The 17,573-nt window shown below is 39.7% G+C and overlaps 1 protein-coding gene across 1 annotated transcript in view; it reads right to left on the bottom strand.

The window, feature by feature from the left end:
* The window catches only part of NXPH2 (neurexophilin 2), a 108,738-nt gene extending 91,803 nt beyond the window's left edge, over nucleotides 1–16,935 (bottom strand). The window contains exon 1 of the mRNA XM_031031984.2: nucleotides 16,255–16,935. Coding sequence (XP_030887844.1) covers nucleotides 16,255–16,305 — 51 coding nt within the window. The 5' untranslated portion in view covers nucleotides 16,306–16,935. The remainder of the gene's footprint in view (nucleotides 1–16,254) is intronic.
* Between the last annotated feature and the right edge of the window lie 638 nt (nucleotides 16,936–17,573).

Below are 17,573 nucleotides of genomic sequence, written 5' to 3'. Positions count from 1 at the left end.
TCTTGCCATTTGCAACGACGTGGATGGAACTGGAGGGTGTTATGCTGAGTGAAATAAGTCAATCAGAGAAGACATGTATCATACGACCTCACTGATATGAGGAATTCTTAATCTCAGGAAACAAACTGAGGGTTGCTGGAGTGGGGGGTGGGGTGGGAGGGATGGGGTGGCTGGGTGATAGACATTGGGGAGGGTATGTGCTATGGTGAGCGCTGTGAATTGTGCAAGACTGTTGAATCACAGATCTGTACCTCTGAAACAAATAATGCAATATATGTTAAGGAAAAAAAAAAAAGAAGAAGATAGCAGGAGGCGAAGAATGAAGAGGGGAAATCGGAGGGGGAGACGAACCATGAGAGACGATGGGCTCTGAGAAACAAACTGAGGGTTCTGGTGGGGGCGGTGGGAGGATGCGTTAGCCTGGTGATGGGTATTAAAGAGGGCCTGTTCTGCATGGAGCACTGGGTGTTATGCACAAACAATGAATCACGGAACACTACATCAAAAACTAATGACGTAATGTATGGTGATTAACATAACAATAAAAAATTTAAAAAAAAAAGAAAAAATGCTCACCATAAAAAAAAAAAAGAAAAAAAGAAAAGATACCACTTTTGATGTGGTGGGAAAAGTTCAGTAGGAGAGTGTTATCTGTGTACGTGTATGTGTTTGCATGCAAGGGCAGGAGCAAGAACGTACTGGCCTGCCAAGGTGTCTGCAACACACTCACTCCAGAGCCTACAGGAGCCTTTGCAGACGCTCAGCCACCATAGATAGAAAGGCCTAGAGCATAATCCACATTGGTTGTCAGACTTTATCCCAATAAGTAAAGTCATTATTTATACAGGGCTATAATTTCATGAAAATATACTGTACTTCAGATTTTAACACCAACAGGGGATCTGTTTACTTGTTTATTACCGTGTTTATCTCTGGGGGAGAAGATGCAACTCTTATAGTATACCTTCATAGATACCTTTTTTTAAAAAATGAGAATTGCCTTAAAGAAGAAATTTAATTAAAAGTGCATTCCAATGTAGAAGAAAGTGATTCATACCATTGATAAAAATAGAGTACCTCAGAGTTTACATTTTGGCAAATTTGAAAATCCCCAATTTTTCCATAAAAAGGAAATACATTCTAGCTCCTAAGAGCTGAATTTAATAGTTTTAAGCTACTTTTTAAAATCTCAAAAACACTGGATCAAATTTTCCATTCAAAAGTGCTACTCTCCAGTTTTGATATGCATAATATAATCTGGGTTTGTGATAAACTCTTTGAAGACTGTAATCCCACTATGTTTTAATTGTAACAAATACATACATCAAGTGTGATTTAGTTCACATTTTTATTAGCCAACTATTATTGATGATCATCTTTTTCAGTTTTATTTGCTGTCTTTTAACTTCTACAAAGTATTTTTTATCTTATTACTGCATTTTAAAATATTGAAATTCAAAGGCTTTACTAAAATTCTCTGAGCCAGCCCTAACAACTGGTAAGAGCTGTACCAGAGGCAAAATGAAATATGTGCATTTCTACTAAAGAGGGAAATCTTATCCAGGAGGGCAATATCAGGAGGATCACTCATCCATTTCCCTTAAAAAGGAAAAGTTGTTAAATAGAGATGTGTACCCTAGGCAGAGTGCCTGACAGAGCTACACTCAAAAACATTGTTTGAATTGAACTGAACTGAAGGAAACTGAGATGGGAAAAAAAAAAAAAAGTCTTAAGAAACTAGGTCTATCTGTGCAAAATGCTGACCCCTTCCCAACAATGCAAAGACAAAGTATTTAATTGGAAGAGGCCAAAGAGGTCACTTGGTTCAGCTTCTCACAGCCAGGAATCTCCTACGGCAGTGGGCCTCAGTGTGGCTGTGTTTGCTCCCCAGGGCACATTTGTCAAAGTCTGGAGACATTTTTGGTTGTCACAATTGGGAGAGTGTGCTACTGGCATCTAGTGGGAGAGGCCAGGGACGCTGCTGAACATCCCACAATGCACAGGATGGCCCCTTTATCCCTACCCCCAACCCCTCACTCAAGTAATTACTTGACCCATAACGTCGACAGTGCTGAGACTGGGCAACCCTGCCCTACAGCATGACCCAAGAGATTGCCTCTGCTTACCCCTTTTTTTCAGATCACCTTATTGAGGCATGATTGACATACAAAGAGCTATACATTTATCATGTATACACTTGGAGATGAGTATACGCTCATGAAACCATCGCCGCAATCTGTGCTGTTAACATACCCATCACAGCCCAGTGAAGGCACACGCATGACCTCGCAAGCATGCTTTCACAACTGCTGGGAAGCTCCCTCCACTAAGAAGACCTCCCTTATCTTGAAATTCATAGAGTGATAGTATTTGTCAAAAACACTACACAAAAAGAAGAGCACTTGGGGCGCCTGGGTGGCTCAGTTGGTTAGGCGACTGCCTTTGGCTCAGGTCATGATCCTGGAGTCCCGGGATCGAGTCCCGCATCGGGCTCCCTGCTCGGCAGGGAGTCTGCTTCTCCCTCTGACCCTCCCCCCTCTCATGCTCTCTCTCTCTCATTCTCTCTCTCAAATAAATAAATAAAATCTTTAAAAAAAAAAAAAAAGAAGAGCACTTATACAAAATCACACTGGAAGGTCAAAATGCCATCTCCACTTTACTATTAAATGTATTCTTCTAATCTGTTTATATGACAGAAAAAGTAAAAGTGCACTGTAAATAAATTTACATGCTGACTTTTTGTTTGTTGTATTATTTTTAATTCTTCTATTGTTTGGTAGCTTTTAAGACTTTAAGTCTATTTCTTAGTTTTTTAACATTCGACAGCTTCTCTTAACTTCTTCCTATGAAAAGATGAGGAGACTGGTATGCTTGCCTCTCTTCACCTGTGTATTCCTTTTACCTCCAAATTTTTATTATATTCTATTACTTAAGTTCATTAATATTCATATGGTTACATTCCATTCTTAGACTATATTTAAATCATTCATGCTTTGTGTATAAATCCATTCTAAACATTCTAAAACTGGAAGGATTGACATGGAATTCCCTTTAGAACCACAGTGTGACCGAACTAGACAACGAAACGGAACCCCACGCCTTTCCAAGGTCACAGGCTAACGGATCCTTTTCTAGCTTCCTTCACTTCTGAGTCATACTCAGACACCACTCTATCCCACAGCATCCCCCTGTTCTATCTTTCTTCTTGCTTGGCTGAGGTATGTCTTTGAAGATTGTTCCATATGGCATGAGTGGTAACTCCCCTGGGATCCTCACATGCCCCAAATGTCATTTTTTGTTTTCTCTGATTTTCTCTGCTTCTTCCTCCTCCTTTTTCCTTCATACTTAACAATTTGGCCGTTGGTTCAATATCCCTTTCCCCTCAGAACTATGAAGGCATAATTCCATTGCTTCTAACATCCAGTGTGGTTAATGAGAAGTGTTTGTGTTTGCCAGTAATCTCTTGTTTCTCTGAAAACTCTTAGGATTTTCTATTTTTTCCTTCGAGCTCAGAAATTTCACCAGATTTTTTTTTTTTTAAATCAGCCCCTTCAACACTGTTTTTTTGTTTGTTTGTTTGTTTTGGTTTCTGTTTTGTTTTGTTTTTTGTTTTTTGTTTTTTTACTAGGTTCCCTCCCCTCACAGTCTCTGTTTCTGGAGCTTCTCACTGGATCTTCTGAATTTGTCCTCTGTGTCTCTTCACTGTTTGCTCCTATTTCCTATTTTGGTCTTTTGGTTCTGTCGTGGCAGACTTCCTCTTAAAAGTTCACCAGCATGAACTTTAGCCCTGTTCTTTTCAAACTTCTTCCCAACTTTTAAATTTTGTCAGTTATATATTTCATTTCCAGGAATTCTTTCTTATGACCCAGTTGATCTTTCCTCATAGCAGCCTGTTCTTATTTTCAGGATGCAATATCCTCCTGAGTTTCTGAGAATACTAATTAGGAATCCTTAAAATTGAAATCTATCTCCTATTATTATTTGTTTCCTCCAGAGTAGCTCCTCTTCTTATCCTCCTCCTCCTTTTTGCCAATGATTTCTCTTAAATGTCTGGTGATCTTTGGTTGTGTAAGTTTATGAGTGAAAAATCACGCTAATTAAGATGAAGAGCTGGAGGGGTTTGGGTCTCTTTCTCTAACAGAGTTCTTCCTTTAGTGGGAGTTCTGATCACAAGCTCTCTAATGGAACACAGAGTATTGATTCCCTACAATGTGTAGAACAGTTGATCAAAGTATCCCACCTTTTTCAAGCCAACCAGATGCTCTCAACCTAAACATGACATCTTAAATGAAGCAAAACAAGGACTGGAGAAAAAAAAAGGTTGGCATTTATTCATCCTCTTGCCTAATTGATACTTTCCTGATAGCCAGACCCTTGATTCTGCTCTAGACATGCCTGGTTCTCCAACCTTTTCTGTGAGTCGCCCTGTTCTCATGAATTTCTTCTCTGCTTAAGTTTGTCAGAGCTCCTGTTGTTTGCATACCAAGAAGGTAAGATGTTGCAGATGGAAAGGAGCACTGATCTTTGTTAAGCTAATGCTAGGTACTAGGCATTTTACATTTTTTGTATATAATCATCACAACCCTATGAAATAGCTATAATTGACATTATTTTATGAAGAAACTGAAATTGAGTAGATGTATTGGCTTGTCCAAGATGCCAAAGAAAGCACTGAATCCAAGTCATTCTGACATGCAAACTTGGGCTTTCCCTCCACTCGGACGTACTCATGGAGTATGAAGGGTACAGACCTGGCTGCAGTTTATGGTATGTGAGGAATATTGGACAAGAGATTTAAGGCTGAAAAGCAGGCAACAAAATGTAGATGCGATGCGTTAAGAAAACGGGAATCACAATCTCATTCTTAAAAGTTGAGCGACATAGTAAATCAAAAGAAGATTTAAGAAAGATGATTCTGTGGCATGTGGAGTGAATTTAGAAGGCTTGTTTTGGAATAAAGTAGACCAGCTAGGAGGCTGCTGTAGTGATGAAATGGCAGCAGGTGGAGAGGAAGAGACAATTTACAGAAAGATTTGGAAGGAAATTTCATAGGATTTTGCGAGTGAATGGATATTGTAGGGATGAAGAAAAATGAGCCAAAAATGACTAAAAGATTTCCAGTTGCAATGAGGAAAGCTGAGTGAATGTATTTACCTTGCCTCCCTCCCAAATTTCCAATGACGTGAACTAGGAATGCAAAAACAAGAATGAATGCATAGTGGTGCTAGAAAGAGGAAAGGATGCCAAGAATCCACAAGATTTGAGAACCTTTAGAGGAAGGAAGGAAGAGTGAATCAGAATGATGCAAAAACCAGATGTGCTGAGCAGCCTGTAACCAATCAAAGGCAAAGGAGAAGAGCACCTGAGCAGAAGCTAGGGTTTACACCCCCACCCCAACTGAGTACCATCTTCCCACCACCAAGCTCAGCCTAGGAGGAGCTGGGAGCACACACAGGCACCAGGGCAGCTCCCAGGAGGCTGCAACGTCCTCCAGTGAGCAGAAAGAGGGCTGAGGCTCTGGATGCTCACCTCTTAATGTGAGGCTCCATTCACCTTGGACAGCTTACAGAATTAACTATGGAATCTGCCACAGAAAGCTTCTAGTTGCAGCTGTAGATCTAGAGAGAGAATGAAGGCAGTCCCCAGCTACTACTGTTCCAAAACATACAAACTTGGGGAGGGGGGGATATGGTGTAAATTCACAGGTATGAAGTAAATTTTTAAAAATTAAAGTAAGAGTATATACTATTTTATGCTAAATAAATTTGAAGATGCACAAAAATGCATCCTTTTCTTTTAAAATTAATAAAATGGAATCAATAAAGGTTGAAAAAAAAATCTAATAGCAACGAAATGTTTATAAAAGATCTCTCCTGAAACAAAAAGGCTCAAATGGATTAAAATGATTCCCAACAAACATCCAAGGGAGAAGCAATTCTCAACTATCTTAATTTCTCCCAGAACTGAGGAAAAAAATAGAGGTCTTTCTAATCATGATCCTAGAATAATCCTGATGCAAAACCTGATGTGTTCCACTTTTGCTATATTTTACTTATGAATAATCAATGTTCCTAAATAAAATACTAACAATATAAAAACACATGTACCAGTGTATTAAAATACAGATCATTTAACTTGGTTTAAACAGCTTAGTATTAGGAAAATATTAGGAAATATATTAGGAAAATTATGTTTCATAATTCAAAAATATGAAGAGGTTAGCATTTTAAAAATATATGATCATTTTGAAGGATGCTACAACATATCTGAAATCCGGTACCTGGGTGGCTCGGTTAAGCGACTGCCTTCGGCTCAGTCATGATCCTGGAGTCCTGGGATTGAGTCCCACATGGGCTCCCTGCTCAGTGGGGAGTCTGCTTCTTCTTCTAACCCTCCACCCTCTCATGCTCTCTCTCTCCCTTTCTCATTCTCTCTCTCAAATAAATAAAATCTTTAAAAAAAAATTTAATAAAAAAATAATAAAAATAAAAAAACATATCTGAAATCAACCTCTGATCAACAAATTTATTCTAATGTGGAATATAAAAGTATATTCTTGATAGATTATCAGAAGCTAAAAGTAAACATCATATTTAGCAAAGTTTCCATTAAAGTTGGAAATATGAAAACGCTATCCTTCCCAGTATTGATAGTCAACAATATTCTGAAGGTTTTACTCAGTATACTAGGAGAATAGATTTTAATTCAAGAGGCATCAATGTTTAATAGAAAGAGCCAAATATAAGATTATTTATAGATAATATAATTATCTATATATAAAATCTCCCAGGAGAATCAAATTAAAGATCATTAAAAATAATCTAGTTCAGAAATAGAACTCATACAAACATAAATACACTAAAATAAATATCTTTCCTTGTATGCCAGCAAAAAATAATTTTAAAATGTCAGGCATAGAAACAGTATCCACAACAACGCCATAATGTATAAAATATCCAGGAATAATAAAATAAACAATTGTGCAAGAGCGATATAAAAAAATTATAGAAGTTTAAAGCTGTAGAAAAAAAAGAATGGAAAAATTAAGAAAATTTATAAGAATAAGAAATACAAATGGTTAAATGTGAAAACACACTTCACCTTCCTAATAAACAATGAGGTATTTTACTCTAATAGATCGGCAAAGTTAAAAAGAAGGGAATACACTCTCCAGATAGGGACATAGATATGCAAATGCACTGTGTGTGGGTCTGTATTTTGGTATAGTCAATTAGGGGACAATTTATATTTATCAAAAATCATATTGCACATTCCCAACATTGAACCAGTATTTTCAATTCTAGGAATTCATTTTGTATATTCACAAATATATTCAAAAAATTCAAAACAGTCAAAATATTAATAAGGGATTGATCAAATACATCATGGTATGTCAATGCTATAAAATACTATGAATCCTCAAAAATATAAGTTGTTCTATATTGCATAAAAATGGCCACAATATATTATTGCATTAAAAATGTTATAGAACATTATGTCGTGTTGATATAATTATGATAAAAGCATACATATCCATAATTTCTGGAAAAATACACATTAAATTATTCATAGTGATTATCGCTTAACTGTGAGATGGCAGAATGCAGACAGGGGTGAGAATGGCTATTTTAAAAATTTCTGAATATTAAAAAAAAACATTTAAACAGAAATCTTAGGTTGGTTTTCCCAGAAGCAGACGCTGAGACAAGTGTTTGAATGCAAGTGATTTCTAATGAAGGGGTTCCAGGAAAGTCCGGGAAGAGCATGGGGCTGCAGGTCAGAGAGTGGAAGGAAGCCACGGAAGGGTGTGATCTCAAGCAAAATCCACTCGAGAGTCAACCTGCTGCCTCAAAGGGAACTCTGGAATATTCCACCAAGTCTCAGAGCAAGCCAACTCTGGCACCTGTGAGTCGTTTGTTAAGAGCTGGCTCAAGAAGGGGAGGGAAGGGACTGGAATGACATTCTGACTCTGAGTGCTTTCTGGCAAGGTGCATCCAACACCCACACCTGGGGGTGCTTCTCTGAAGGAGATTTACAGTTGCCCAGTGTTAGAATAGAAACCAAAAAGTGGAGGGGAGGGGGTTGTCCATAGAAATGTTAAAAAGAGATCCAAGGACATCTGGGTGGAGAGCCCACAAAATCCACTCTGATATACTATCTTTACAAATGTAGGAAAGGGAAGAGAGAACAAGAGGAAGTTTGCTACTGCTAAAGCACAATTATATACGAATGCTAGCAAGTTCCGCACAAGTTTAAGCACCTACTAGGTAGCCCACCCCATCCCCCAGGCTCCTTCTCATAGTCCAACCTGCCCCTTAGACAACCGGGATTAACTGGCCTTTAACAGAAATCAAGATCTTTTGCTCTCTTCCTGTTCATCTTTTCAAATCTCATGTGGTGCAGGTTGAGATCCTGAGAAATTAGAAGAACTCTCAAATCTTCTGTTGATCCTAACTGGAACTACATTTACTCTGCCAATAACAGCCCTAAAGCTATATGAAAGCCAAAGTACTTGGCAAACTAAACTCTGGGAGGCTAAATTCTAAATGGAACTCGTGGTTAAGGGGCATGATCCAACAATCTGTTCCTTGTGTTTACCTTCTTTGACTTTATGACAAACTTGTTTAAAACTTTCTGAAAATGAATGAGTTGAGGTTTCTACCTCAGCATGGACAGTGAACAGAATGAGACGTTCCCTAGAGATGTTCCTTGAACCTATCGTTCTGGAGGTCAAAGACAGATCTCATGACCTTCTGCTAGAAATGGATGCTGCCCTGACCTAAGAGCTGGACTAGGTAGACAATTCAAGTTTTATCTTTTTCTGGTCTACAGCCCATCTCTGAAACTTCAATGCTTTTGTAAAGTGGATGTAGTCACTACTGTTCTGTTTACGTTTTAGAGCTGACGTGAAGATAAAACACGACATCACATATGTGAAAGAATCTAGTAAACCATGTAGTGCTTTATACCAAGTCACTTGTCTGAACACAAAGATACCAGACATTAAAAAGGGGGAGGTGGTGACTTTAAAATCTGAACCCATGAATATTAGAAGGCACTTGTTCAGGAAAGATATGTGTGACTTTGAACATGGTGAGTCAATGTGAGTTGGTAGTAAAAACATCCAAGTCAAAATGAACAGGAAACTATGGAGATATGGTCTTGGAGCCTGAACAGCAGGGTAGGGAGTGAGGTACAAATTTGGGAGTCATTGACAAGGGATTAACAGGTGAACTCACGATTATGGAAAACACACCTTTGAAAACTTCACCTCCCTTTTTTTTTATATCCGTAGCAATATTCCTTACACCGATCCCAATTGTCTTCTGTTTAGATTATCAAAATGTAAAACTTTGTTAATAAAAATTATTGTTATCATTACTACAAAATGTTAAATAGTTGTTTAGAGTCCCTATTCTCTTATTGTATACATTATCCATTCAAAATGTCGTGCAGATTGTTATACTCAATCAACCACTTTCACTGGTTAAGTCTGCACACAAAAATGAGGGATAGAATTCTGGGATGGAAATCCCATGGACTTTATAGAACCACATAAATTAAACATGTGGTCTCTCCCTACTGATAATCTAGACTATTTCTTAAGTTACTGTTCTGAATGAATAAATACACATGCTATGTAACTTACGGTAAAACTGATAAGATTTTAAAATTGTCAGTATTATTACAATGCTTGAAACTCACAATCTTGCATATTCTTGCATGCAGAATTAAACAAGTGTTTTTATGACCCTAGAGTTACTTTATTTGGCCCTGAACAGCAATATCACAAAGTCAGGGTTCATTTCTAAAGACATTTACATTGTTTAAAGTGTAATTGGAGTGAACCCCAGGACTAGTCCATCTGTTTCAGATGTTTCCTAATGTTAAGACCACTGACATATTCTCCAGCTCTTTGTTGGCTGTCTTTTAAAAATTCCGTACCATTTACATCTGAATTCCTGAAACCTTCGTATTTAGTTAAAAATATTTCTGATTTAAATAGGCTAGATTCTATTGAGGCATACAAAAGTCACATGATCATTTTCTGGTTGAAGTACAGTATTACACCGTTATGTTGTTTATCTTAATAATTAGAATTTAACTGAGAGTCAATTTACTTTTTATTTAAATTAAAGCAATGACTAGATGTTAGTAGTTTGCAATTTAAAAATAGTAGAGAGGGGAAAAAGCCTGAATACACCATTTTAATTTAAATTTTATTGATTTTGTTGATTATATGGGTTAAATAAATGCTCATCAATTCCCTTTGCCTACTTCCAACAATTTTCTCTTCCCATAAGCAGGGATACCATTAATCAATTTTGCAGTGTTTTAAATCTACTTCTAAATATACCTATCATTTGTGATGTGGTTACACAGCATAAACTCCATGTAAAACTTATACTTAGGGATTCCTGGGTGGCTCAGTCGTTAAGCATCTGCCTTCGGCTCAGGTCATGATCCCAGGGTCCTGGGATCGAGCCCCGTATCAGGCTCCCTGCTCAACCGGGAGCCTGCTTCTCCCTCTCCCACTCCCCCTGCTTGTGTTCCCTCTCTCTGTGAAATAAATAAATAAAATCTTTAAAAAAAAACAACATCGTTAAAACAATTATGTTTGTATGTAAGACATACCTCAAATTGTATAGTAATTAAAGATGTAGTTCATAAAAAGAAAAATCCAGAACACTGTTACCATATAATAAAAAAAGGAAAGTGATGCTAGAAATCACTTTTCATCCGTTTATCATTAATGACTTCATTTATAGATGAGGGGTTGAGGTTGTTAAGTGATTTGCCCAAGACACGTACACACACATGTGTGCGCACACATTCACACACACACACTCTCAGACCAGTCCTATTCTGCTTACTGCTATGTCCTCAACATCTGCTATAATCTCGGTGCATAGTCTGGGTCAAAATAGTCAATATTTGTTGAACACACAATTTATTTAGAAATGGAACACCAAACGCATTGTTCATTCCAATCTACAAATGGAAACATTTAAAATGTCCTTCTCAATCTTATAGTTTTATATAAGGAGAGAAGAGAACGTGGTAAACTGTATGGAAGAAACTTGAAAACAGTAAGAATATGCAACTCTAAGACAGCATTATTATTGTAGTTTAAGTATACAAAACTTCCCTAGTTCCTTACCATACATCCATAAATCTAGGACAGACAAAATTTATAAGAACGGTAAGTTCAAAGACACTATTTTAACTTCTTGAATGATCTGGCCAGGAAAAAAGGAAAATACGTTCTATAGCTTTTGGGTTTAAATAATGACATTTTAATTTTTAATGGTCATTCTACAAAGAAACAGAATTCCTTATTACATATTGATCTTACATACATCAACCATACAGTTGTTTGAAGGTTTTTATCTAGATTTTCATAAATTAAAAGTAACATAAAATGGAAGTTTTCAATCAATCATATCTTAGAATTCCTTCTATTAATATGAAAATCTATGCTGTAAATTGCTTTAAATCCTTTTTTTACTGAGCAGGGTTTTGAAATAAAGAATGGAGTTGTATTAACACCATTGGTCATTTCAAAAGTAGTAAAAAAATTTCAAGTAGATTGTTAGCAAATAAAACTCACAAAAATAATCATTAGGGCATCTGAATTTGGCACAATTAAAAACATTTATGATGAAATAGTGTTTCAAAGTCTTACGATGGTGCAATAAATGGGTTAATTGGGAAAGGATTATTTTAAAATAATTTAAACACTATAACCTCTGTGCCAGACTAATACAGAAATTAGTTTGTTAAGTCATTGTCTTGCATACTGTACGAATACTGAGAGAGTAACCTCACATGGATGAGTGCTCAAAATCATTTGGACCAATTTTTTAGAGCAGCTTTAAAATAATTGACTCCCAAATCAAGATATTAAATGCCAACTTCTTACCAGCAATAATGCTTATGGCTAAGATAGAAATGAGATTCTTTACGGAAACGCTGACACAGCCCTAACTGTAGGCACTTGAGTGTGCAGCTATAATTCTTTTTTCAAATCTTAGCCAGCAATGCTTCAGGTAAAAGAGTCCGCAGAATACGTAAACAGTAAGAGACAGTCTTAGAGCTTTTACAAAATCACAAACCTGTGACACATTTATATTCACTTTTGGTTGCTACTGCTAAACGTCTAAATCATTCAAAGTGTATTGATTAGCTCTTTAATACATAAAAGGTGGGCAACGTATTATAAAATCAACATTTCTTAACTCATTTGATTTGCGAGAGCTACACATTTTAAGCTGACAACGTAAAACCTCTAAAAGGGTTTTCAAAAAGCCTTCTGCCTTATTTAGCATTTTGATCATTAATCAAAAACAATAAAAAAAGAATATTAAAAAAACACAACAAAGATTAAGAAAGCTTGTCTTTTCCACTTGGAAATCTATTAAGCTATAAAATAAGTTCCCAAGAGGGGTCAGTTTCCTATGGGGAAGGCATTTAAAACTGAACCAGATAACATAAATCTCAGGATAGGCCAAGGGAACACAACTTACACTGAGAGGTAAGTGGCTAGCACAGAGGACTTAGCTGTCTAATCCTAATTCTCATTTTTAAGAATGTCTAAGATAATGATGCTTTTAATGAGGAATTAATTTTAATGGCCTGTCAACTCTAAGTCGTAACCATGATATGGTGGTACTTTTACTCTTGTGCGTTGTCATCTCGCCAAGAGACCATTGATCCTACACTAGAAAATACTGCTTTGATGTTTATTGATCAGAACTGTATGAGAGAAATTATGATTTTTGAATGGAAGACAGTCATGAGTTACCACTTTTTGTAAATACGGAGCTGAGAATAAATATATGTTATGAATATCATACTAAACAAATATTAAAATTATTAATTTGTTAAAAGATAAACAAAATACACTTAATAAGTTCATGTGGGATGATACTACACAATGAGGATGAACTTAAAATTGTAACACCTTGCATCACAAGTGTTCTGGTTTTATAGAATTCTAAAAATTCGCTAACTTACATCACTTCTAATTTATATTTTACTTTATAAAATCATTATATCACAGAAAAAAAGTTGAAATGTATAACAAACTTATTTTAAAAATCATCACTCAATTTTATCTTAAACTCAAGCTAATAATCCACTTAAATTCAAATTTAATCTTTTTACAATCTGCATTTTACTTAAAGGCAAAAATCACACTTATTATGAGTTCCAAATTATCGTGTAAATCTGTAAGAAGTTGTCATCTGGCGAAGTCTTTACTTTGTATCATGTCAGGAAATAACACTCATTATATTATAATATTAATTCCAAATGCTAATTTTCTCATTAGATGGCAGAAAAGAAATAATGTGCTGTTAATACTGTAATAAAGAATGTGTTGCTGAATAAGGATTTTGGAGAATATAATACATTCAGGATTGATATTTAAATATTGCAACTGCCTAGTAATCCTATTAATTAGGTAAAGCAAGCTATCTGTTAAAACACTGGACAAAGGAAGGAGAACTGGACAAGGGCAGGTAACACACACACGTACTTCATAGGTTACCTGCAATATTTATCAATTCAGCTGACTGTTTTCTTACAAATTTTAAGTATTACAAAAACAAGTAAAAACATTCTAGTTATTGTACCAGTATGATGTGGTTAGTGACTTATTTGGACCCAACTCCTTGTGACTGTTTTCGATGAAACAGACAATTTTCTTAAAATTAAATTTCAAAATCCCCAAATGAATCCACTACTGGTTTAAAATATTTAGCATGTTTTAAAAAGTACATTCTTCATGTTGCCAGGATGGATGAAAAAATAAAATCCAATTCCAGCAATAACCCAACCTTGCCCCCGCCCCTGTTCCCCCAATGGCAGATCTACTAAATACATATGTTTCTAGTTCCTAGAAAATTAAAAGACTAGTTTCTAAATCAAGAAAACGTTTTATCCACTTGCTATTGGGACTTAGCAAATAAGTTCAATATCAGCTTGAAAAAGGTAGAATAAAACTGGGAGCCATCTAAAGGGCCAAATGATGACCTGCCCTCCTTGATACCTGCCAGGGTGGGGTACATGGTGGGATTGGGGAATGTTTTCATTGAGGTCTACCCTCCTCAGCCACTCTGTTTTCCTTTCACATTCTAACCCCCTTGTGTTATATGGCTGGGAACAGCTCTAAGAATGTGGAGAATGTAAACAGCCTTTTATTGTCCAAAATGATGGCGGTGTAAGGAATGTGTGCTTATCACACAGCTGCAGCTCTGACCTCACTTGCCATGATAAAGTGCTCCAGGAAAAAAACATTACAACCCAAGCACAATCCAAAAACGGATTAGAATTTGACATAAGCTTCCTTAAAAATGCATCAATCAATCCATGCTGTAATATTAGAATCTAGCTCTTAAGGAGGGTATATAATCCCTTCAATATGTATTTCCTATTTCCTGTTGACTATGGTGGTGTGAAAAAAAAATGTAACATTTCCAATACGGTGCCTGATAGGAGAACTTTTCCCATCATATGCCCAAATATATTTCCTCATCTTTAAGAGTCTAACACAGTGGAACAGATACACAGTTCATGATCACTGAATGCAAAATTAAATTAACTAAGAGATTCATGAAGATAACCTGAAGATCTTACCTAAGTACCTGATGTCTCCAGGCTTTTGGAGTTTTACTTACACACACCATACAAATGCTGCTGGTTAGACCATCTTTTATTGGAATCCAGCTTAAACATTTTAAAAAGCAAGTGATACTAAGGTCTAAGGTGGCATATATGTTGCATGCACAATGCCTTAGATGTAAAATTTATTTTAACATGCAATATTGTATATAGGCAGGATGTGATGGCTCAGCAAAGGACATCTGGGAACATCACTGCATTTTTCCTCTTGACGCCACTGAAGAATTTCTGACCTAATGCTGTGCAAGTGAAGCTAATCTCTGTTGTAACCAGAATGGACAGGTCTTTCCTTATCCTCTCCCCTTCACTAAGACCTTTTAGAATTCCCTTCCATCCTCAAAATTTGCAAGTACCTCTGCATCTACAGTATCATACATCTCACAGAGAAACTTTCATAAGTTACTGAATCTCACTCTCTTAAAGGAAATAACAGAGATAGAGAAGAGGAGAGGAGAGGAGGAAAGAAAAGAAAAAGGAAAGGGAGAGATCATCGTTCTCTAAGTGCTTGGTTTCCCTAACCTTGTTTCAACAGCCCAGAGCTAAGTGAGCAAAATCTTAAGTATAAGGACCAAAGAAACCGTGGAATCTGGAGTAAACCCTCTTAACAGCACTGTATCAAGGTAAGTGCCTGGAGAGCAGGAGAAATCCATGACACAGGCGAAAGCAGTCCCTTTCTCTAATTTTACTTTAAAAGTTGTCTTCTGCAAGATTTTACTTGGGATCGCCCTTAAGTATAATTAACTAACAATACATACAGTATGGAGGTATACTTCGGAAGGAGGAGAGTGCGGCGCCACGCGGGAAAAGCGGGGAGAGAAGATAGTTACAGTGCGAACAGTCGCCCAAAGCCTCGCTGGCGAACCCGGAACCACCTTCTAATACCCTTCATATTCCTCAGAGCCCCCTCGGCCAGATGAGGCAGGAGAGGTCTTTGGTAGCATACTGCTTAAGAGATTCCCGAGAGGGGGCTCCAGCGTGGAGTTGGGCGTGAAAGTTACATCCTGCATCCCCACCGGCACAAGACCCCATCCCAGTCCCCAGCGCCAGACGCAAAACGAAGAGAAATCCAAAATGCCCCCCCACCCCATCGGTCTTTTGCCAAAGTTTTCTCCTAGCAAGGAGCTACTAACTGACCCTGAGAACAAGGAAGCACGATGCCAGGGTTTGAAAGGATTGCAGGCATCCGGGCAAAATACCATGTGAAACATAAAAACCACCAAACCCCTCAAACTCTGGGCTGGTGGCAAATCTTTCAGACCATCCTCATCCTATCCCTCTACCCTCATCCCCTCTCGCACCTTCTTCCTGGTCACTTTCTGCCTACTTTACCCCAGCCCTCAAGTCCCAATCCTTGCTAAGCCCTTCATCCGCCTCAAGGTCCCCTCTATTAAATTCCGCGATTCTTCCCCTCCAACCCCTAAAGCAACCCCAAACTCCCTGCAATCCGCGCGCTTCCAGCCCCGAGGTCCCATGCAACCCCAGTCTCTGCTTCCGAGTCGGCCACGGACGCGGTTTTCCCGCCGAAACGCGTCCCCAGCGCGCGAGGCGCGCGGCGGGCCGGACACTCACCAGCTGCAGCAAGCCGGGGACCACGACGAGGGGCAGCGGCCGCAAGCGCATGGTGCCGGCTGGCGCAGCGTCTCACGAGCTGCGCGCCCTCGCCTGCCTCTCGCGCATCTCCACTTCGAGGGGCAGGACTGAGGACGCCAGGGACACCGCGCGGCGCTTCCCTCCCGGAATCCGAGCGCAGCGCCGCGCCGTGCGGGGCTGGTGGGCGGGAGGGGAAGGGGGAGGGCGGGCTGGCAGGAGGTGCTTCTGGGGCCCCCCGCGCGCCCCTCCTTAGAGGGGGCCTGGAAAAGAGCGTGCGGGGCCGCTCGAGACCCGCACGCCTCGCGGGGCTCCAGGGGCGCCCGGGACTCCGGCGTTCCGGGGTCGGGGTGAGCGCGGGGGGCGCCCGCGGGCTGGAGGCGGCGGCTCCGGCGCTTCGGTGCCGGGTTCCCGCGCGAGGCTGCTCTAGTGATTCGGCCCCGCCGTGCGGCTGCCGGGCAGAGCGGAGAGTCCCCCGGAGCTCGGGGAAGCCCGGAGCCTTCTCTGCCCCCGCCCCCGCCCAGCAGAGAGCCGGTCCTGTGGCTCGGCTGGGCCAGCCGCCCTACCCACTGACCCGCTCCCTTTTTACTGGGGAGGTAAGGGCGGGGTGGGGGTGTCTCCTTACACGGACGCAAGAAAGAGGGCTCCGGGAGAACACTCAAGGAGTTTGGAGGGAAGGCGACAGCAGGGGTCTGGGCGGGGCGTGGGGGGCAGCGAACAAGAAAGGCTGATGCGGGGAGGTGGGGCTGGAGCCCGGGACACCCCGGGAGGGCGCCCCACTCCACGTCAGCGCCCAGCTCCAGAGCCCCAAGCGAGGTGTGCAAAGTGTGGCTGGCTCGGCTGGAAGGATTTCTGGAAGTGGGAAATAGTGGGAACCGAGAGGCACCCGGAGGAGGGGTGGCGGCAGAGCCGTGAGAAACCGAGCTAAGTGTGCGGTCCGGGCTTGATCGGGTTTAAAGATGGTATAGACAACTGGGTGGCCCGGAGACCGACAGAGCTGCGCCACACAAACCTTCTGCCAGGACGCGGGATATCTTGGAGAGGGGTATCTGAGCCCAGGCGAGGCTGTAAACCTGCAGCCAGTGAGCCTCACCCCCTTGTTAACAACTCGCCATTGGAGAGATCTTTAACCTTCAACTACCTCTGTGCCGGACATTCGAGGAGTAAAGTCAAAGGGCAGTGGGCCTCAGACTCTTCCACTGTTTATGGTGGATGAGAATTTAACCATCGCTCATCAACCCATTTATTGAGCAGGTGGGAAATTCAAGGTCCAGAGAGGTAAAGCCCCTTTTCCAGGGATG

This window comes from Leptonychotes weddellii, chromosome 3 (assembly GCF_054177405.1).
Source record: "Leptonychotes weddellii isolate Sample4059 chromosome 3, ASM5417740v2, whole genome shotgun sequence".
Lineage (NCBI taxonomy): Eukaryota > Metazoa > Chordata > Mammalia > Carnivora > Phocidae > Leptonychotes > Leptonychotes weddellii.
The sequence above is the reverse complement of the archived record's forward strand: the minus strand, read 5'-3'. Positions and strand labels throughout refer to the sequence as shown.